This window comes from Geotrypetes seraphini, chromosome 10 (genome assembly GCF_902459505.1).
Source record: "Geotrypetes seraphini chromosome 10, aGeoSer1.1, whole genome shotgun sequence".
Lineage (NCBI taxonomy): Eukaryota > Metazoa > Chordata > Amphibia > Gymnophiona > Dermophiidae > Geotrypetes > Geotrypetes seraphini.
Window position 1 is genome coordinate 22,595,179 of NC_047093.1, and position 22,355 is coordinate 22,617,533.

At 45.2% G+C, this 22,355-nt stretch overlaps 1 protein-coding gene across 2 annotated transcripts in view; it reads right to left on the bottom strand.

Annotated features, from left to right (window-relative positions):
- HLF (HLF transcription factor, PAR bZIP family member) overlaps window positions 1–6,141 on the bottom strand; it is a 58,590-nt gene extending 52,449 nt beyond the window's left edge. For both annotated transcript variants that reach the window (XM_033962439.1, XM_033962438.1), the window contains exons 1-2: window positions 5,930–6,141; window positions 4,384–4,713 (exon numbers count right to left, since the gene is read on the bottom strand). In XM_033962439.1, the coding sequence (XP_033818330.1) occupies window positions 4,384–4,713; window positions 5,930–6,038 (439 nt within the window). In that variant the 5' untranslated portion in view covers window positions 6,039–6,141. The remainder of the gene's footprint in view (window positions 1–4,383; window positions 4,714–5,929) is intronic.
- Window positions 6,142–22,355: the final 16,214 nt, after the last annotated feature.

Below are 22,355 nucleotides of genomic sequence, written 5' to 3' on the forward strand. Positions count from 1 at the left end.
TAACACTGCATTTCGGTATCAAATAAAATGTCACACGATGATGAGACAATCTGATAATGTGCCCCTATTTTGTCCCCATAAAAAGCCACATAACCTCCCCCCTTTCTTTTACAAAACTGTAGTGGGTTTTTAGCGCTGGCCATGAAGGTAACAGCTCCGACGCTCATAAGAATTCTATGAACGTCAGAATTCTGTTAGTGCCGCGGCTGGGCTAAAACCACACTACGGTTCTGTAAAAGGAAGGGGTGGGGCTTAAATAAGCAAAAATATGCTTTAGAAGGGTTTATCTTTTAATTTAACACATACACATCACATCACTTTGCACGGGCAAAGTGATATTAAAAGGCTGCATTCAGGGAAGGGAGAAGCGTTGTGTGAATGCTGAAGTTTAAAAGTAACCTTCCATAATTATTGCAGCACTGAAAACTGTTCCTTATTATCCAATAGTTCCATTTGTAGAAGCATCTGGATTAGAGAATGACATGGTGACAAAATTCATCACCGTCCCCGTCCCCGCGGATAACCGCAGGAAACCATCTTCATGTCATTCTGGAAGGAGAGAGGGAAGAATCAGAGTATGAATGGCCACAACCACTGACCCGCAAGCTTTGCTTTGAAGAATGCTGGTGTAGAAGGACCGAGGTTGAGACAGACACTACAGAATGACAGTCTCTGGTATCCAGAGCAGATATTGTGATGTCATAATGCCTCATTCCACCAGTGCCTAAGAGCCAATCACATCAGTGATGTCACAATGGCTTCATTATCCTTGGCTCCCATAAGAATCAGAGTATGAATGGCCACAACCACTGACCCACAAGCTTTGCTTTGAAGAATGCTGGTGTAGAAGGACCGAGGCTGAAATAGACACTAGAAAATGGCATGGGATTATTTCCCGCGGTTATCCGCGGGGACGGGAACGGTGATGAATTTTGTCACCGTGTCATTCTCTAATCTGGATGTATCCTTCTAAGAAGTGGCCTGTAGTTCTAGCAATTGACAACCAACAAATCAGGAAGTACAAAAGCTCCCTTCTCATCATGCTTGTGGACCTGTTCCTGCACCTATAGCACCTGGGTACTATCAAAGTAAGAACTGCATTTTCTAGGAAGAACTTCTGCAAAACAACTTATTACTCTGCTTTACCAACGTCTGTTCACTTCTCTCAGGCACTGAAATTGAAGACACGCGATTCTAGCTCAGTCCAAATGTCCAAAAACGGCGGTGCTCAGTCTGTCCTGGGTCAGCCCCAGCCAAGTGAGGTTTTCAGAATACCTTGCACGCCATGCGACAGATTTGCTTGCATTTGCCCTGCTGCATCTCCCGCATATTCATTGCGGGTATCCTGCAAACCTAACATGCTGACGCTCTCCCGGGAAAGATCTGCGATTCACCGGACTAATGAGCTAAAATCAAACCATGCCGTCGTTAACATTTAGCCACATCCTTGCTAACCAATAAGCATTTGTGTAAATGTCAAAAATCACATGCCACAGCACCTTTAGAACCAGGCTTCCCCCAGTCAGTCGGGATTTTAGGATAATCACATTGAGCATGCATGCGACACATGTGCCTACAGTGGAGACCTAGTGCATGCAAACTAATGTCCTGTGTATTTTGTATAAAACAATCAATAAAGGCACAACTTTTTATCTTTGGAACTGTAATCAAACCCACACAAATGAAACTGGTTCCAAAATGTACGTTTATGATCTTCTTTCAGCCTTCACATTCAAGTGTTCTTATTTCATCTAATCAATATTGCTCATGCCACAGACCTCAGAAACACCCCTCCTCCATCCCATACAGGTTATGTTTTTAAATTAAGATGTTATGCGGGATGGATGTTTAGCGGCACGAGTGGATTCCTGACGAAGCGGCAGCGAAACATGTCGGGTCCACCCACTTAAGCATTTAAGCACTTATGAAGATAAGTACTATAGCTCATTATTTTTCTAAGAATTTGAGAGATTCATAAAATGTATTAATGAAATGAGTAAATCATTAGAAAATTGAGCCCCGACCGGTGAGGAGTTCATACTCGTTTCTCCCCGTTAAAAACATAACCTATAGAGAGTAGAGAGGGACAGATTCTTCAAACTTTCAAAAAATAAAAGAACAAGAGGGCATTCGGAAAAGTTGAAAGGGGACAGATTCAAAACGAATGCTAGGAAGTTCTTCTGTTCCTTTTCTAAGCAGTTCCAGATACTCTGGATCCTTTTCATTAATCTAGTTCTATTCAAACGATTGTAGATACGAATATTTGATACATGATTTTTAATATGATTCTATGTGTTTGAACTGCTTTCTGTTTATAATTCTTATAATATTCAATAAAATTATTGAACTAAAAAAAAAATAAATAAAACCGAATAAATGAATGAAAAACATAAAAAGGAAAGCAAAAAAAAAAAGGAAGTTCTTCTTTACCCAACGTGTGGTGGACACCTGGAAGGCGCTTACAGAGGACGTAATAGGGCAGAGTACGGTACTGGGGTTTAAGAAAGGATTGGACAGTTTTCTCCTGGAAAAGGGGATAGAGGGGTATAAATAGAGGATTACTGCACAGGTCCTGGACCTGTTGGGCCGCCGCGTGAGCGGACTGCTGGGCACGATGGACCTCGGGTCTGACCCAGCGGAGGCATTGCTTATGTTCTTATGTTCTATATGGGACGGAGAAGGGGTGTTTCTGAGGTCTGTGGTATGAGCAATATTGATTAGATGAAATAAGAACACTTGGATGTTTAGGCTGAAAGAAGATCATAAACGTACATTTTGGAACCAGTTTCATTTCTGTGTATTTTGCATGCATCTCCTCAAAAACCAAACAGGCTGGAGTCATCCATATGCTACTTAGGAAGCCTTGCATTGCAGATACATCCAGCCATAAATACTGGATCACGTGAATACTCTCATGTGGCTGCACGCCTTAAATAGGTTTGGCAATGCAGGGCTTGCTTGAGCCAGTAGGCTGATATTTATGGCTGGATTGAACATTTGTGGCTCGTTTCAAACACGCCGCAGCTCGCCATGCAGGAGATGGGGGTTAAATCAAGTCTTTGGTGTGTGTGCACCGACCTTACAATGGACAACCTTTCCTTAGGAAGCAATATCAACTCCATTAGATGATACTGCTTGTATCACTCCAGCCTTGCGTCGCTAGAATGCACTTTATTCTAGCCTTAACCTGCTAACGCACTGTTGCAATTTGGGGGGGGGACGATTGTTCTTGGATATTAATGTGTTTCAATGTTTATATTCTTTCCCCGACATGCAGACTGTGCAAAGTGTGTATCACAGATGTCTTCTTTCGATAACTCCACTCCCCTCACTGCCCCTCCCCCTCACACGACTACATTTTAGCTGAAAAATGAGGTGCTATTCTCCGACTACAGACGGCCCAGCTGTAGGAATGCCGTGAGCTTTTAAGTGATTAGAAAAACCATAAAGCAAAGGAATCCCTCGAATCAAAGTTGCTCCCCTCTGATACCGGATTGCCCCAGGCCAAGCCGACTTCTGTACCATCTTTCTTCAGATGCCTAATCGCTCGTCTGTCTGGTCAGCTGCGTTTCCTTTCTCCTCCTGGTTCTAATTTCTTATAAATAAAATTATCCTTATTTTCTTTCCTCTCCCTGTACCTTACATAGTATTGTCTCATTAGTAATACTTTTTTCCCTTGCAAAAAAAAAATTTATATATTGAGTGGGTGTTGGGAGCGAGAGAGAAATGCCAGTAGAAGATCTGAAAGAATGCTTCCAAACAGCTTTTGGTTTTGTTTACATCTTTACACTTCTCCTAAAAGTCTCTCTAGGGCAGTGGTCTCAAACTCAAACCCTTTGCAGGGCCACATTTTGGATTTGTCGGTACTTGGAGGGCCTCAGAAAAAAAATAGTTAATGTCTTATTAAAGAAATGACAATTTTGCATGAGATAAAACTCTTTATAGTTTATAAATCTTTCCTTTCGGCTAAGTCTTAATAATAATATTGTAATTTATAGCTAAAGAGACAGATGATCAAGAAACTGTTTTATTTTACTTTTGTGATTATGCTAAACATACCGAGGGCCTCAAAATAGTACCTGGGGGGGGGGGGGGGGACGGCGCAAGTTTGAGACCACTGTCTAGGGCAAGGGTGGGCAACAAGGGCCGCAATCCAGTCGAGATTTTAGGATTTCCCCAATGAATATTCATGAAATCTATTTGCACGCATTGCCTCCATCTATGCAAATGGTTCTCATGCATATTCATTGGGGAAATCCTAAAATCTCAATTGGATTGGGGCCCTCGTTGCCCACCCCTGCTCCAGAGCTTAGGTCTAATTTTCTTGGGATAAATTCAGCAAATAACTGCCAGGCCAAAGCTCTCTTTCAACGGAAGCCTTACCTGGCCTGGCTGGGCTAGGCAAGCAGTTTGGAGACCCCATGCCCGGGTGGATCGATGCCGATGCTCGACTGCTCAAGTCCATAACGGGGGGAGAGTTGGAAGGGGGCGGCTGGAGGCCCGACTGACGTGGGCTGTGCTCGTGGTGCGACGGGCTAGGCGGAATGCCATTTTCCGAAAGGAACTCCTCCAAATCCATGTACTCCAACTGGAAAGTGTCTCCATTGTACGGCAGGGTCTTGTCCCACAGCGTCGGACCCAAGAAAGCAGACTGGGGGACTGTGGAAGCCGAGCTGTCGTCGTCCAGTTTCTTCTCTTTCTCTTTGCCAAAGACTAAAACGAGAGAGAAAGGACATAGGATTTGCACAAGGTGAACAGTTTCTCGTGATAATAGACCTTCTACAAGCCGTGGACGCAATAGGATGCTTCTCAAGCCTTTGGCCAGCTGAACTTTTGCATTCCTGTTAGAGATATAACCTTACAGCACAAGAAACTATTCTAAAAGATGACGACGAAGAGACATTTTGTATCTTTGCGGGGGGGTCAGTACTTACTTTTTTTTCCCTCCGATACATATTTAAAGTGTGATGGTTTTGCATTTTAAGTGCGTTGTATGATTTTAATGCAGTGGTTCCCAACCCTGTCCTGGAGGACCACCAGGCCAATCGGGTTTTCAGGCTAGCCCTAATGAATATGCATGAGAGAGATTTGCATATGATGGAAGTGATAGGCATGCAAATTTGCTTCATGCATATTCATTAGGGCTCGCCTGAAAACCCGATTGGCCTGGTGTTCCTCCAGGACAGGGTTGGGAACCACTGTTTTAATGCATTGATTATATTTTAAGTCACTTTTTGCTAGCCTGTGGCCTTTTTGATCGCTTATTATTGGAAGGGAACCGTTTTCAAATCCCTCTGACCAGATGAATAACTCATAAATATACTCCTAAAACGCTGAGCAGCTGGAGAACCCAACTGTCATCTAAGCAAATCCGGCTCTATCCGAGGGGGGGTTTAAGAGTGTCTGTAAACACTTCCAAGCCCTCCCTGTATCCAGCAGCATCACCTGCAGCAAAGAACAAGGAGACATCAGTCTGCCTCCAGGCTGGCTCTTCATTTCCTCTCCTGGCCAGAACTAAAAGAAAGACAGAACTCTTCCGGAGTGCTTTGGAATCCTTTACTAAGGGTTTACCTTCTGCCTGACAGCATTTTTAAATGCCCAAATGCTAATGCTGTAGGTCACACGGACACAACCAGCTTAAGTCAACATCCAACAACTGATTCATCTTTTCTTAAGAGTGCCTTTGTGTTTTATGGTAAACAGTATTAAAAAGGTAAAGCAAAAAAAATTAAGCAGATTGTCCCGGGAAGAAATGAAATGCTCAAATCGTAATCACCCCCCACCAAATAATCATCTGAATAAGCCCACCTGAGTTCAGTGACTACATCCTGCTGTCCACGGAGAACCTACGCTACAGGTAAGTAACTACACGTTTTCTCTTCCCCTCCCTCCCCCCCCCAATTAAACTGCAGGGATGCAACAGCGTTACCGTCTTCCAGGGGCAGCTTCAGCGGGTTCTCCAGCAGGGACTTGAGCACGCCGTAGGTGGGGGGGATAAAAGGCGAGCTGAGAAGCAACGGGCGCGACATCTTCTCCATCTCTCACCCCGGAGACGCAGCCTCAGCTAATACTGAGGCCGATCACTCGCAGCTCCATGTGCCCCGACCTCGGCCGCCTGACGTCACGGCCCGGCCCCCAAGCTCCACGTCACGGGTGGGGCGGGGCCTATCGGGAGGGGGCGGGGCAGCCCGCTGCTGCTGTTGCACCGCTGGCCACCGCTGAACGCGCTCAATTGGTGCATGCGCAGAAATCCCTATATCCCTGCCTGGTTGATCACAATCCCCGGGCTTCGTTCTTCAGTGGCTCAACACATTCCCACAACGTGTCTTTTTTGCCACCTTTTTCTTTATCCTGGCACTGCTTCCTCCTCAAGGGCCGGGTCCTGGCTTTTCTATTATTTAACAGCTTTCTCAGCCTTTTGGCAATATTGGTCCAGGACTCAATGCCCACTGGCTGTTCAGGGCATTTTGAACCTATCCAAGAACCCATAAAAAATGACAAAGACTAGGAGACTCTCGTTGAAGTTACAGGGAAATACTTTAAAAACTAATAGGGGGAAATATTATTTTTCACTCTGGAAGGCATTGCCAGAGGGTTTAAAAAAAGGTTTAGACAAGTTCCTGGAGGAAAAGTCAACAGGCTGACACAGGAGGAGCCAATACTTTGTCCTGGGATAGATAGCATGGAATGTTGCTCCTATTTTGGGTTTTACCAGGATTGTCATTGTGGAAATGGGATTCTGGGCTAGACTGGACCTTTGGTCTGAGCCAGTATGGGCTATTCTTATGTTCTTATCTTGGATCACTGGTTGACCTTTCCAACCTTCCGTTATGCCACTGTTTCTAGGTGCCACAATTACCCTCGTGGACAGCTCTGTGTACCTGGGCATTAGCATTAGCTCTCTTTTGCACCCCAGTTCTCTGCAATGGTGAAACTTGACTTCTTAGCTCGGCAGCAATTCTTAAAAGTACCTGGACAAATTCCCATGCTTAATTCTATATTCCCTGTTGACCACCCATGCACACATCAGCTTCTTGGTAGCTCCAAATCCGTGGGCACACGTCCCCTTTCCCTTCGTGCAGAAGCCTCATCATCAAAAAATTCAAGGCTGCCCTATCCGGCTCGGTTTCCAAGAGCAAATGTAAAACATCTGATGTGCAGCAGACCAGGTATCTGAGCCTGTAGTCTTCCCTCTTTCCTCCTGAACCATTCTCTTCTGCCCTTCCTCCCCCCCCCCCCCCTAAGTCCTGTCCCCCATCTGTCTTCTGACTCCCCTTGGTTTTTTAATCTCTCGTTTACCAAACCTGGTCTCTTTCCTTTCAAGAGCTATGGGGCTTCTTTTCTACCTGATAATGAATAAATAAATATTTATCTGTAAATATCTGCTTATCTTAGGGTGGTATAGAACAGGGTTTCTCAAGTCAGTCCTGGAGTATTTATTTATTTAAATCTTGATATACCGCTTTCATAGTCAAAGCGGTTTCCAATTAATACAAAGTTTTACCCCTTTGCCAGTCAGGTTTTCAGGATATCAAGTTTCAAGTTTTATTGAGATTTGATGAATCGCTTATTATATACCAAGCGAATAACAGTAAAATATAAAATCAACATATAATTTAATGTACAGCATTAAAATGGGTTAGACGGACTGACAGACAGACAGATAGACCTTGATACATAAGGGAAAAAGGGAGGAAATTACAAAATTAATATTTTTCATTATTAAAAGGTAAAAAGTTAGAAAATGGAAAGAACAGGAGGAAGGGGTGTAAGGTATGTCTTTAAAGATTAAAAGTGTCTCTAAAAAGAAACGTTTTCAAGTTGTTTTTAAATCTATTAAGATCTTTTTCTTCTCTTATATATAATGGTAGGACATTCCAGGTCTGAGGGGCCATCACTGAATAAATATCATGGCGTCTAGTTCCAATAATTTTCAAAGAAGGGACCGTTAACAGCCCCTGGACTGTGGAGCGGAGAGAGCGTGATGATTTGTATGGGGTGAGCATCCGATTTATAAATTGAGGTTCATTAGTAGTCAGTGTTTTAAATACTAGAAGCAGGATTTTATATAAATTATACGTTGGTTAATCGGAAGCCAGTGTGAGTCAATCAAAAAGGGGGTTACGTGATCAAATTTTTTTCCGTTGTGGATAATTTTAACTGCGGTATTTTGAATTATTTGTAAACGTTTCCTTTCCTTTTGAGTGATATTTAAAAGAAGTGAATTGCAGTAATTGAGCTTAGCAATAACAAGTGAATGTATTAAGATGTTTAGCGATTTAGGTTCCAGAATATGCATAAACTTGATTTGCATACACTGCCTCCATTATATGCAAATTTCTTTCATGCATATTCATTGTGGATATCCTGAAAACCTGACTGGCAAGGGGGGGGTACTCCAGGACTCTCTTGAGAAACACTGGTATAGAAAATATACCAGCAATATACGGGGAATATAAAAATTAGCTCAGCATTCCAAAACAGGTATCAATGCTTTAACGCATGATATCAAAATATATGAAAATCCAAAAAATAATTAAGAAATAGTGAAAAATAAACTTAAAAGAATCTGTCCTCCTCTTTTACAAAGGTGCGCTTAGCATTTTATCACGCGCTAAACACGTGCTAAATGCTAATGCGTGCATGTTATCCTATGGACGCGTTAGTGGTTAGCGCACGTGTTGATTTCACGTGTGCTAAATCTGCACTAAAACGCTTAGCGCGTCTTTGTAAAAGAGGGCCTTAGTGTATTAGTGAATGTGCTCAGCACCCCCAAACGCCGGTCACAGATAAAGACCAATGAGTTAAAGGACCATCACTGCAGCATTCCATCCTTATCGAGACTAGAGGTCTGCAAGGGAACGGGGATCGGGGAATCCTCCCTAATCCATGGGACTCCCACGGGGACCCCCCTCTAGCCAACGGGACTCCCACGGGGATGGAAGGCTTTGGAAGCAGGGTTCGTCCATATAATATAATGGACATGTCAGCCTTAGTAAAAGAGGGGGTTTATAAGTTAATTACCTGAACAGAAAACAAAAAAAGGGTTCCACCAAAGAGATTCCACAAGGAAAACAGCAGCGCAAACACAAAAGAAACTGTGGAATTGATGATCCTGCCAGAAGTAATTGCTGCTTTTTATGGGGACGGGCGGGGATGGAGGTAATTCCTTGCGGGGACGGGTGGGGATGAAGAGGATCCTGACGGGGACGGGTGGGGACGGAGAGGATCCTGGTGGGGACGGGTGGGGACGGAGAGGAACCTGGCGGGGACGGGTGGGGATGGAGAGGATCCTGGCGGGGACGGGTAGGGATGGAGAGGATCCTGGTGGGGATGGGTGGGGATGGAAAGGATCCTGGTGGGGACGGGTGGGGACGAAGAGGATCCTGGCGGGGACGGGTAGGGACGGAGAGGATCCTGGCGGGGATGGAGAGGATCCTGATGGGGACGGGTGGGGACGGAGAGGATCCTGGCGGGGACGGGTGGGGATGGGTGGGATTTCTGTCCCCGTGCAACTCTCTAAACCCTCCAATTGGCTAACAAATACTACTAAAACGTAGCATTTAATAAACAATTCCATAAAACACTCTAATTATCCCAGCATAATTCCATGCCAACATATTAGGAAGCCTTCAAGGAATATGAAGAGAATTACTTATCTGGATGCCAGAAGTTCTTATGTTCTTATCAAAAAGGGATTGGATGATTTCCTGAAGGAAAAGGGGATTGAAGGGTATAGTTAGATGGTTACTATACAGGATATTAAATGATCAGGGAATAAAATGTTTTAGGTAAAAAGATCACTTACAGGTCATGGACCTGGGGGGGGCCACCACGGGAGCGGGCTGCTGGGCCTGATGGACCCATGGTCTGACTCGGCAGAGGCGATGCTTATGTTCTTATGTTCTTAAGTTATCTTGAGATGGTATCAGAGGTCCAACGTCTCCAAACAACGGTGGAGAAGATTGTTAAGTCCTCACAGTCCAAAAAATCTTCATGGAAAATTGACAAACGTGCACAGTCCTAAAGTAAAAGGATCGAGTGTTGCTCAAAAGTGTTCAAAATCCAAAACAGAACAAAAAAGAAACCAAATAATGTCCAAAGTAAATTCCAAAATAAATAACCCACTAGGAATATCTAGGACCTCTTCTATTAAACTGCGCTAGCAGTTTTCTAGCGCAGGGAGCCAAGCTGAATGACCCGCGCTGCTCCCGATGCTCATAGAGATCCTATGAGTGTCAGGAGCAGCGCGGGCCATTCATCGCAGCTCTCTGCGCTAAAGACCACTAGCGCAGTTTCATAGAAGAAGGGGTTAGGATCCTTTTAAGTTGATTTTTCACTATTTCTTAATTATTTTTTGATTTTCATATATTTTGATATCAAATCTTTGTTAAAGCATTTTTGATTGATAGAAACTATACAAACACACACACAGAGTTGAGATTGTGGAAACAGCACTTTTTAAAAAGGAAAATAAAATGTAAATATACTGCTAAGTAGCCAGTCACCTAGGGCTTGCTTTTACAAAGCTGCGCTAGCGGTTTTAGCGTGTGCTAAAATGCAGCACGCACTAGACGCTAACGCCAGCATTGAGCTGGTGTTAGTTCTAGCCATGTAGCGTGCGCTAAAATTCTGCGTGCGCTAAAAACGCTATCGCAGCTTTGTAGAAGGAGCCCCTAATTTTGAATGTTTTTAGTAATATTACAGTCTGTATACAGTCTCTTCCTCTGTAAACCGCTCTGAACTGTTTGTGGTGTTGCAGTATATCAAAATTAAGTTGTTATTATTATTGTTATTATTATTACTAGTATTTTAGCCTATTACATTAACAGGTGCTAGCTGTCTGTCTTTCTTTCCCCCCCCCCACCACTTCCCTGTGCAGCAGCCACAGCAGCATTCCCTCCCCCCCCATGTCTCTGTGCAGCAGCATTTCCCCCCACCCTACTTCCCTGTACAGCAGCATTTCGACCCCCCCCCCCCACTTCCCTGTGCAGCAGCCACAGCAACAGAATTCCCTCCCCCCACACCACTTCCCTGTGCAGCAGTAGCGTTTCCCTTACCCCCCCTTTCCCTTCCCGCAGTCCCGACAAACCTGCCGATTCCAGCAGCATGTGCAGCACTCTACACACGCTGCTTCGGGGCCTTCTACTGCCCTGATTTACTCTGGCACATCCCTGATGACATCATCAGAGACGCGGCAGAACAAATTAGGGCAGTAGAAGGTCCCGAAGCAGCGTGTGTAGAGTGCTGCACACGCTGCTGGAATCGGCAGTTTTGGAGTCGGGACCGTGAAGAATGTAGTGGCTGGAGTGTTTTTTCGGCACTACCCTTCCCGCCCCGCGAGGTGTCGCCGCGGCTCCTCTCGATCCCCGCCAGCGTCAGAAGCCTTCTCCGATGCTGATGCGGCTGGTGAGAGGAGCCGAATATTGCGGAGAGCAGGGAGTCCAGCGCTGGCGGCCAGTCCTGTTGCGAGTGTAGGTAGGTGTAGGCACGCGCACTCCTGCAGCCACAGACCTACTGATCATGAAAGCACGCAGTTAAGAGTGCGCATACGCGGCTATGGTTTTATTATATAGGATTACTGTATGATATTTATCATCATTCCTGATTGTGTGATATTATGTACATCGTTCACGAGTGAACATTTCTAATGGAAACCATGGTTTATAAGACCGAGATCATTTTGCAGAGAGGTAATAGGTACAAGGGTTTGCGTGCCACTGGGGCTTGCGCGCATCTGAGAAGCTGAAAGCTATGCCGTCGGTAGTTTCACTCCCAGCAAGGCCTCTCAAGGCAGACAGGATTCAGTGGAGATGTCAGATATACACCACCTGTCTGGGCAGCAGCAGATGGGCAGTGTTGGAGGCGGAGGATCGCGTTTGATTTGACAGCGGCGACAACATTGAATTTATACGGTGCAGAAAATAGGCCCGGCTACCTACTTCTGTATTCTGCCACGGAAACTTGTTGATGTTCACCAAGTTGCTGGAACTCGAACACGAGTCAATGGCACCTAACAACAAGTTAGACTACAATACTCTGGTGAGATATATTATCTGGGGATACAGGATAGAGAATGACACGGGGGCAAATTTTCCCCCGTCCCAACAGGAACTTGATTTCCAAGTCCCGTCTCCGTGAGTTTTGTCCCTGTCCCTGCAAGCTATGCCTCTAACCACACAAGCCTCAACAACTTATGATTTTAAAGTGTCTGAGGCTTGTGCAGATGAGGACGGAGCTTAGGCATTGGTGGAATGAGGCATTATGACATCACAATCTGAGCTCTAGAATGTTGCTACTTAGGATTTTAAAGTGTTTGAAGCTTGTGCAGATGAGAACAGAGCTGAGGCATTGGTGGAATGAGGCATTATGACATCACAATCTCAGCTCTAGAATGTTGCTACTTAGGATTTTAAAGTGTTTGAAGTTTGTGCAGATGAGGACGGAGCTTGAAGGAATGGGGCAGGGACAGGAAAAGAACATGCAGGGACGTGACATGAAAATTTGCAGGGATGGGGGAAAACTTGTCCCCGTGTCATTCTCTACATGGGAGAACATTATAGAAAATTGAATAAATAAATATTGTGAAGAATTTCAGGCTCTGATAACCAGAGCAGGTATTGTGATGTCATAATGCCTCATTCCACCAATGCCTAAGAGCCAACCTCATCAGTGATGTCACAATGGCTGGATTGTCCTACACTTGGCTCACTTTTCCTATATTTTGATTTCTAGAGTGGTGCAGTGTAGAGAATGGCATGGGGACAAATTTGTCCCTGTCCCTGCAGGAACTCAATTTCCCTGTCCCGTTCCCGTGAGTTTTGTCCCTGCCCCAGATATTAACGTAGAACAAAATCTTTTCTAGAAAAAGGAAAATGTTAAACCAGAGGGCATAATTATAGGTTGAGGGGTGGTAAACTCAAGAGTAACCTAGAAAGGGACTTGGGGGTTCTGTTGGACCAAACAATGAAGCCGGGGGCACAATGCGCAGCGGCCTCAAATAATGCGAACAGAATGTTGGGCATTATCAAAAAAGGAATCACTACCAGAACCAAGGAAGTTATTCTGCCGTTATTTCGGGCGATGGTGCACCCGCATCTGGAGTACTATGTTCAATACTGGTCGCCTTACCTTAAGAAGGATATAGCGACATTCGAGAGAGTCCAAAGAAGAGCAACAAAAATGATAAGGGGCATGGAAAACCTTCCCTATGCCGAGAGGCTGGAGAAACTGGAGCTCTTTTCCCTGGAAAAACAGAGACTTAGAGGAGACATGATAGAAACTTACAAGATCATAAAGGGTGTAGAGAGGGACAGATTCTTCAGACTGGCCGGGGTAACAAGAACGAGAGGGCACTCATGAAAATTGAAGGGAGACAGATTCAGAACAAATGCTAGAAAGTTCTTCTTCACTCAGAGGGTGGTGGATACCTGGAATGCACTTCCAGAGGAGGTGGTAGAGCAGAGTACGATTTTGGGTTTCAAAAAGGGGTTGGACAAGTTCCTGAAGGAAAAGGAGATTGAAGGGTATTGTTAGAGCAGGTACTATGCAGGTCAGAATGTCTTAAATAAAGGATCAATTACAGGTCGCTGACCTGGTGGGCCGCCGCGGGAGCGGACTGCTGGGCACGATGGTCCTGTGGTCTGACTCGGCAGAGACGATACTTATGTTCTTATGTTAAGTAATGTTAGGAAATTCTTCTTTATGGAGAGGGTGGTTGATGTCTGGCATGTGCTCCCCAGGGAGGTGGTGGAGAAGAAAACTAACAGAGTTCTAAAAAAAGCGTGGGATGAACACAAAGGATCTCAAATTAGAAAACAATTGTACATATTGAAGAACTAAGGCCGGTAGTGGACAGACTTACATGATCTGTGTCCTTTATATGGCCAATTGGTTGAGGATGGGCTGGAGAGGGCTTCGACAGCTGGGATGGTTTAGATGGGTTGGAGTGAGCTTTGATGGAGACTCCAGTAGATAGAACTTAAGCGCACCGGGCAGAGCTCTGGGTTTCTGGCCCAGAAATATGTAAGAAAAAGGACCATTTAAATTAAATTATAAATGTATAGAGCGTGCACAATTGGGCAGACTGGATGGACCATTCGGATCTTTATCTGCCATTATTTACTGCATTGCCTGCAGCGATGATTTCATATTGTAATAGCCAAAAATCTTCCTGGAACTGGCTCATTTGGCAGCTCTCTTTCTATATACTGTATATAAATATGAGTATGAATTTGATACATATGTATGTACACTTCCCCCTCCCCATTTGCGGTTCCTGCACTCGCGGTTTCATATAATCGTAATTTTTTTCTGGGGAGGGGGAAAATTAAAAAAAGTCTTAAATGTAAAAAAAAATCCATCTTTTTTTCCTCCCTGCCACCTTCCCAGCCTTACCTGGTGGTCTAGAGGGTTTTCGGGGCAGGAGCGATCTTCCTACGCTCCTGCCCCGTGCAGATCGCCATGAGGAAATGGCTGCTGGGAGTTCCCGTAGTCTCTCGAGACTACGTCGGGAACTCCCTACAGCCATTTCCTGATGGCGATCTGCACGGGGCAGGAGCGTAGGAAGATCGCTCCTGCCCCGAAAGCCCTCTAGACCACCAGGTAAGGCCAGGAAGGCGGCAGGGAGGTGGGGGTGGGTCAGAGCCGCATAATCGCAGTTTTTCGGCATTCGCGGTCCGGCTCTGCCGGTATCCCCCGCAAATGACGAGGGAGAAGTGTACAGTCGACTCCACCTAAGTGCACGTCGGATAAACACACGTCCCGGTTATCCGCACCCTACCACCACGGTCCCATTTTTTTTTTTACATTAAAGTCAATGGACGTAAACTCTGGATATGTGCACCTCTGATAAGCACACTATCCGCTTATGCGCACTGATGTCGTAGGTCCCATCTCTATTCTTTCATGTTACCTTCACTCCAGTTAAATGCAATCACAGGTCCTCTGTGTTTATTGCACCGCATATACTATCCCCCCACCCATCCCCCTTCCAGGAACATCACAGCATCACGAGCCGTCCAAAGCGCGCCGAGCGCTCACCAGCACCTTCCTCTCAGCACTGTTTGCTGTTGCCGCCATCACCCCAGGTAGCTGCCGATACTGGCTAAACGACCGCCTGACTAAACCATGACTAAAAGTGGTACTCCTATTAAGCGCACGTGGCGGTCCGGTCCGGAGGCCTTGCACTTAAGAGGAGTCGACTGTATATGCAGTGATGATTTTCTGCAAGATCGCAAATCTTGTGCCTTTCCTACGTCCGCTGGAGCAGAAGAGTATCTTGACCCTGTACCATCTTTTATTAGAAAATTACTACTAATATATTTTCTCTCTCTCTTTATATCAGTGGTCTCAAACTCAAACCCTTTGCAGGGCCGCATTTTGGATTTGTCGGTACTTGGAGGGCCTCAGAAAAAAAAATAGTTAATGTCTTATTAAAGAAATGACAATTTTGCATGAGGTAAAACTCTTTATAGTCTATAAATCTTTCCTTTTGGCTAAGTCTTAATAATAATATTGTAATTTATAGCTAAAAAGACATATGATTAAGAAACTGTTTTATTTTGCTTTTGTGATTATGATAAACATGCCGAGGGCCTCAAAATAGTACCTGGCGGGCTGCATGCGGCTCCCGGGCCGCGAGTTTGAGACCACTGCTTTATATCTACTTCTATATATTATATTACTATTTTTTTTAAAAATTATTTTTTAGAGATTCTGATTGGATGATTGGCCACGTGATGAGTTGCCAGAGTAACTGGAAGGAATTTTAATGGTGTCATGACCTTTCATGCGCACCCAGGCATGATGGAAAGAAAAGTATGTCTTAAAGGATTTCCTGGAAAAAGAATTGACTTTGACTTTTATTGCAAGCAAGAGAAAGCACGAGATGGGATTAAGCAGAAACATTTTCCTACTTTTCAAGGTCCGGGGACGTTGGTTTCCATAGTCTTTGTATATTGTCTTCTTTTTATTTTATTTTTTTTTGGGGGGGGGGGGGTTTCCTTCATGCTAGTCCCGAAACTGTAGTAACTTCCTCATACAGAGCCGTTGTGCTGCAAAGCAGCGAACGGAGATTGTAAAGTGCGCAGTACACACGCAAGGTGCGACACAATACAGTGAGAAGGCATTAATTCACCTAGTGGAAACTTTGGAGCATGCATTTGCTGGCCTGGACTTTGATGCAAGTTCTTACAAGGTTTTTTGATAGCAGTGTTTGCTAATGCTAAATATAATGAATGAATCAAATCAACCTACTCCTAAGACAGGGATCTCAATGTCCCTCCTTGAGGGCCGCAATCCAGTCAGGTTTTCAGGATTTCCCCAATGAATATGCATTGAAAGCAGTGCATGCACAAAGATCTCATGCATATTCATTGGAGAAATCCTGAAAACCCGACTGGATTGCGGCCCTCAAGGAGGGACTTTGAGACCCTAAGAGAAGCTTTAGAGAACAAAAAAACAGTGTGCAGCACTTTCTGGGATGCGCCTTAATGAAACTGTTTCACATAGGTGAGTAGAAAGCCTTTTAAAGCAGGGGTGTCAAAGTCCTTCCTCGAGGGCCGCAATCCAGTCGGGTTTTCGGGATTCCCCCAATGAATATGCATGAGATCTATTAGCATACAATGAAAGCAGCGCATGCAAATAGATCTCATGCATATTCATTGGGGAAATCCTGAAAACCCGACTGGATTGCAGCCCTCGAGGACCGACATTGGACACCCCTGGACTAGCCAATTTATTTATTTATTTATTTAGATTTATAGGTATTCTCTACCCATAGAACTCCAATTAATATGATAATACTAAAGTATTCAGGTATTCATAACCCATAGAACTCCAAGTAGAACGTAAGTTTCCCATTTAGTTTATTGTAAAATATTTAGACTCATTGAATGGTATTGTACTTAGACTCATTGTATTGTATTGTATTTAGACTCATTGTATTGTATTGTATTGTACTGTATTCAGACTCATTGTATTGTATAGTAAGCATTAAGACCTTGTATTGTATTGTATTGCATTAAGACCTCTTGTAATTCGCTGAATGTCCAGCCTTCTTACCATGTTAACCGCCTAGAAGTCACCTGACTATGGCGGTATAGAAAAATAAATTTATTATTATTATTATTATTATTATATCCCGTCCTCCCAGTAGCTCAGAACGGTCTACAAGTAAACATACACAATGGAAGTAATTAGACAAATAAGATGTACAGTAGGTTTAAATGCTTGGACATACAAGACTGTGCAGTATTTATCAGAGTACAAACAATTTCTCAGAGTACAGACAATTTATCAGAGTACAGACTAAGAGAGGACTATACTGAAATTTAGGGAGGTTAAACAGGGGAGAGAAGAGAGAGGTGGGGTTTAAGGGGGGGTGTAGACTGAGGGAGACCTTTAGTTGAAGAGGAGGGTCTTTACCATTTTACGGAATTAGGGGCAGATTCTGCAAACAGTGCCACAATCAGCAGCCCGCCTACTAAAATGGTGCTACGCGTATGTCAGTCACACTACAGCATCGTTTGCGGAATTACGGCATCGGTTAAAGGTTGGCGCCAATAATATAGGCCTGAGTTTTAAAGGCATATATTTACCGGCGCCTGCCTTTGATGGAGAATTAGGCCTTAACACGCCTAAGGTCATTCCTGGCCCAAAACAACGCCTATTTTGATCTTCGGTGCCATTAGGCACCTATGGAGGCGTGATTCTGGTGCCCAGAACATCAGCTAGCACTCCTTCTCTCCTTACCAAACGAGACTGACCCCCCCCCCTCAAGGCCTACCGTGATCTCCTGGTAGTCTAGCAGCCATTCTTCCTATGCAATGTAATATGTAAAAATAAAACAAAAATATAAAGGAAAATATATATATATATATATATATATATATATATATATATATATATAATACCTTTTATATTGGACTAACAAAATGTAGTTTATGATTAGCTTTCAAAGGTAACCTCTTCTTCCTCAGATCAGAAGGGGTTACCTTCGAAAGCTAATCATATTATCTTGAAGTTTTTCTCCAGAAAAAAATTGGTTGCCAAGACTTCCAGCAGCAGTCTCGCGAGGCTGCTTTGAGCCTCGAGAGACTGCTTGTGGAAGTCCCGGCAGCCATTTGTACTGCGGAGGAAGAATGGGCAGGAATGAGTAGGAATCACTCCTGCTCCGATGCGCTGCTAGACCGCCAGGAGATCACAGTAAGCCTGGGTGTGTCAATCTCGCTTGGTAGGGAGGGAAGGAGCGCTAGCTGACGTTCCAGTGGTGTGCAGACGGGGATGCAGGTGTTCCTCTGGCTTGGGAAGGAGGGAGGAAGAGAAGGAGCAGTAGCTGATGTTCTGGTGGGGGTTGGGGCATGGGTGGTGTGCTGGTGGGGTGCAGGCATTACTCTTGCTTGGGCAGGAGCACTAGCTGACGTTCCGATGATGGTAGAGCGGGGTTGCTGGCATGCACTGATCACATCGGTAAAGGTCTGCCAGTTCAGGGAGGTTGCTGCAGCGGTGGAGGGGGAAGACTCTAGTATAAACCAAGACCCCCCCCCCCCATTGATGTGTCTCGGTTTATATTCGAGTACATATGGTAAATCCAGCCTTGATGGAAGAGAGTTTGACAGACATCTCAAGCAAAACCTTACTAGGACTCTTTTAGATAACAGAAAACCAGTTCAGAAATGTTTTAGCTACCTTTCCTTTCTTTGTGGTCTGACTCTTTTCTGATCTTTTATGAGCTACTGCTTGCCCTGGATCAGTAGCATGGAATGTTGCTACTCTTTGGTACTAGGGACCTGGATTGGCCACCATGAGAACAGGCTACTGGGCTTGATGGACCATTGGTCTGACCCAGTAAGGCTATTCTTATGTTCTTACATGAGCCAAGTATAGGACAATTAAGTCATTGTAACATCACTGATGAGGTTAGTTCTGAGGCACTGTGGAATGAGGCATTATGACATCACAATCTCAGCTCTGGAATGTTGCTCTCATTGGGGTTCCGGAATCTTGCTATTCTTTGAGAATGCTGATACTCTTTGGGTTTTGGCCAGGTACTAGGCACCTAGGTTGGTCACCTGGAGAATGGGCTACTGGGGTTGATGGACCATTGGTCTGACCCAGTAAGGCTATTCTTATGTTTAACTGGTAGAAAAATGTGTTACAGTGAAAACTAGAGTAGCAGATAGTTTTACTTCATTCATATCTAAAAAAAAAAAAAAAAAATCCAATATGGTATAAAAAAAAACCCACATCCCCAGGGCAGCCATTTTTGATTAGGTAGTGTGCATTCACCCATACCTGTGCCGGTGCAAACATGATATTCAATAAATGAATTTTGTGCAGAAATTCAGTATGTAGAATGGTCTGATGGCCACAGAAGAACTGTGTTTAGTGTTCTCATTTTCTGAGCTCTTTCATGCACTGTGCACATGCCAAACTGCTGAGCAAATTGTAAATAGATATGACAATCATTGTTTGAAATGTCTGTATGCAAATGCTAGAGCCTAAGAAACAAGATGGGAGAGTTAGAATATAAATGAAAAGATAGATATAATAGGCGTCTCTGAGACCTGGTGGAAGGAAGTTAACCAATGGGATACTGTCATACTGGGGGTACAAGCTATATCGTAGTGATAGGGTGGATCGAATCGGTGGAGGCATATCGCTATATGTTAACGAGAGCCTTGAATCGAATGGATTGAAAATTCTACAGCAGCAAAAACACACCTAGAAATTCCAAGTGTAAGGCGGAAAAGCATAGGAGTGCACTACTGTCCACCCGACCAGGATGAATTGGCAGATGCTGAAATGGGTTCATAGATAATTGCGCGCAAGACAATCGCGCGCGGACAAAGAGGCATGGACAACTGAGCGTAAGACAAGTGAGCGCTAGTCAGTTGAGCGCGAAGACAAGCTAGACAATTGAGCAAGACAATTGAGCGCAAATTATTTTCTATAATGTGCACGAGCGGGATAACTGAGCGCGAGACAACTGAGCGTGAGACAACTGAGCCAGAGTCATGTGAGAGCCGGCAGGTGAGTGCCAGACAATTGAGCGCCGGCGCTATTGTCTTTGCACAGTATTGTCTTTGCGCTGAGTTGTCTTTGCATTTATGTCGGCGCGCGATTGTCTTGCGCGCAATTGACCTGTCACCGCTGAAATGTTATCAGAAATTAGGGAGGTTAACAAACTGGGTAACATCTGTCCTACCTACCCAGATGCAGCAAGTCCCAGCCTGCAACAACTGCGGCTATCAAGACAGTCCATGCATTGGTTAAGAAATCATTTTTATTACTCAGAAAATTAAGGAGAATACAGTGATGTAATAAGGGCGGCGAGGGGGCGGGGTCCGCCCCGAGCGCCGTCTTCCTAAGGGTGTGACACCCCTTCTCCTCTCTGCCTCCGCTCCTCTCCTTGCTGCACGCACACACCGCTTGCCTTCTCTACGCCTTTTTTAGTTCCCCGGCATGAGGTTGCTGCTCGCATCGGCATCAGCGTTCTTCTGACATCACTTCCAGGACCCGCGCGCTTAGGAACTGACATCAAAGGGCGAGCCAACAGCGACGTGGGCATTCTGCTCATGCAGGAGAAGTTAAAAAGGTGCGGGGAACGGGAAGGGGATGCACATGCAACGGGGGGGGGGGGGCGGGGAGGGGCACCACCGCCCCAGGCGCTGCTCACCCTTACTGCGCCACCGGGAGAATACGAAGTTTCTTGGATTTATCAGTCTTTTGGTTGGTGGTGCAAAGTCTGCTCTTGCCTCAACTAGATTATTGCAATGTTTTGTATGTAGGCTATCGTAAGTATTAATTCAGAAATTACAGATGACAGTATAATCTCATTATAATGGACTTCAAGGGACCTGGCAAAACAGTCCATTATATCCAGAGTCTGTTATATCCAGAGTTGCATTTTTTTTAAAAAACATTATTTAGGTCAACTTGAAACAACGTATAATCAATGAATAACAGTCACTGCACAAACATAACAGCAACACCAAGAACAAAACTCAGCGAAACACTGGTATGGCATGAATCGTTTACAAAACCAGACCCCTAAAAGATGTTCTAAAGCGTTATGTCGCACTGTCCTGGAAAGAAAAATACGCTGTCATTTTCTTCTGGGCTGCATTTTGATACTGTATCACCGGCATGCCGTGCACCTTGTAGGCGGAGCCTGCATGTCCGTTATAGCCGAACAAAAGTACAACTAAAAGTGGCTCTGGGGACCAAATTGGTTGTCCGTTATATCCGAAAGTCCGTTATATGCGGGTCCGCTATATGCGATGATTTTCTGCATGTTTATAAAGGTGCTAGGCCAGGACCAGCGGACCTCATCCGCTATAGACGAGGTTCCGTTATAACGAGATTATACTGTACTAGCTTTATAGCCCGTTACATTAACGGGTGCTAGAATATGTGTGTGTATGTCTGTCTTTATTTCTTTCTCTCTCTGTCTCCTTAGCCACTTTCTGTATTTCTGTCTTTCTTTCTTTCTTTCTTTTGGCTGTCCACCACCACCCCTTGCGTGTTCCCCCTGTCCATTCTCCCTTCCTTTTACCTCCCCTGTGTCCACCACCACCCCTTCACTGCTCCCCTTATCCAGCAGCAGCCCTTCTCCCTTTGTTTTACCTCCCCCATGTCCATCAGCACCTCTTCCTGCTCCCCCTGTCCAGCAGTAGGCCTACCTTTCTTTTTTCCCCCCCTGTCCATCAGCACCTCTTCCTGCTCCCCCTGTCCAGCAGTAGGCCTCCCTTCCTTTTTCCCCCCCTCCTGTCCATCAGCACCTCTTCCTGCTCCCCCTGTCCAGCAGTAGGCCTCCCTTCCTTTTTTCCCCCCTGTCCATCAGCACCTCTTCCTGCTCCCCCCTGTGCAGCAGCGGCCTCCCTTCCTTTCCCCCCTGTCCATCAGCACCTCTTCCTGCTCTCCCTGTCCAGCAGTAGGCCTCCCTTCCTTTTTCCTCCCCTGTCCATTAGCAACTGTTCCTGCTCCCCCCTGTCCAGCAGTAGGCCTCCCTTCCTTTTCCCCCCCCTGTCCATCAGCACCTCTTCCTGCTCCCCCTGTCCAGCAGTAGGCCTACCTTTCTTCCCCCCCCTGTCCATCAGCACCTCTTCCTGCTCCCCCTGTCCAGCAGTAGGCCTCCCTTCCTTTTTCCCCCCCTCCTGTCCATCAGCACCTCTTCCTGCTCCCCCTGTCCAGCAGTAGGCCTCCCTTCCTTTTTTTCCCCCCTGTCCATCAGCACCTCTTCCTGATCCCCCCTGTCCAGCATTAGGCCTCCCTTCCTTTTCCCCCCCCTCCTGTCCATCAGCACCTCTTCCTGCTCCCCCTGTCCAGCAGTAGGCCTCCCTTCCTTTTTC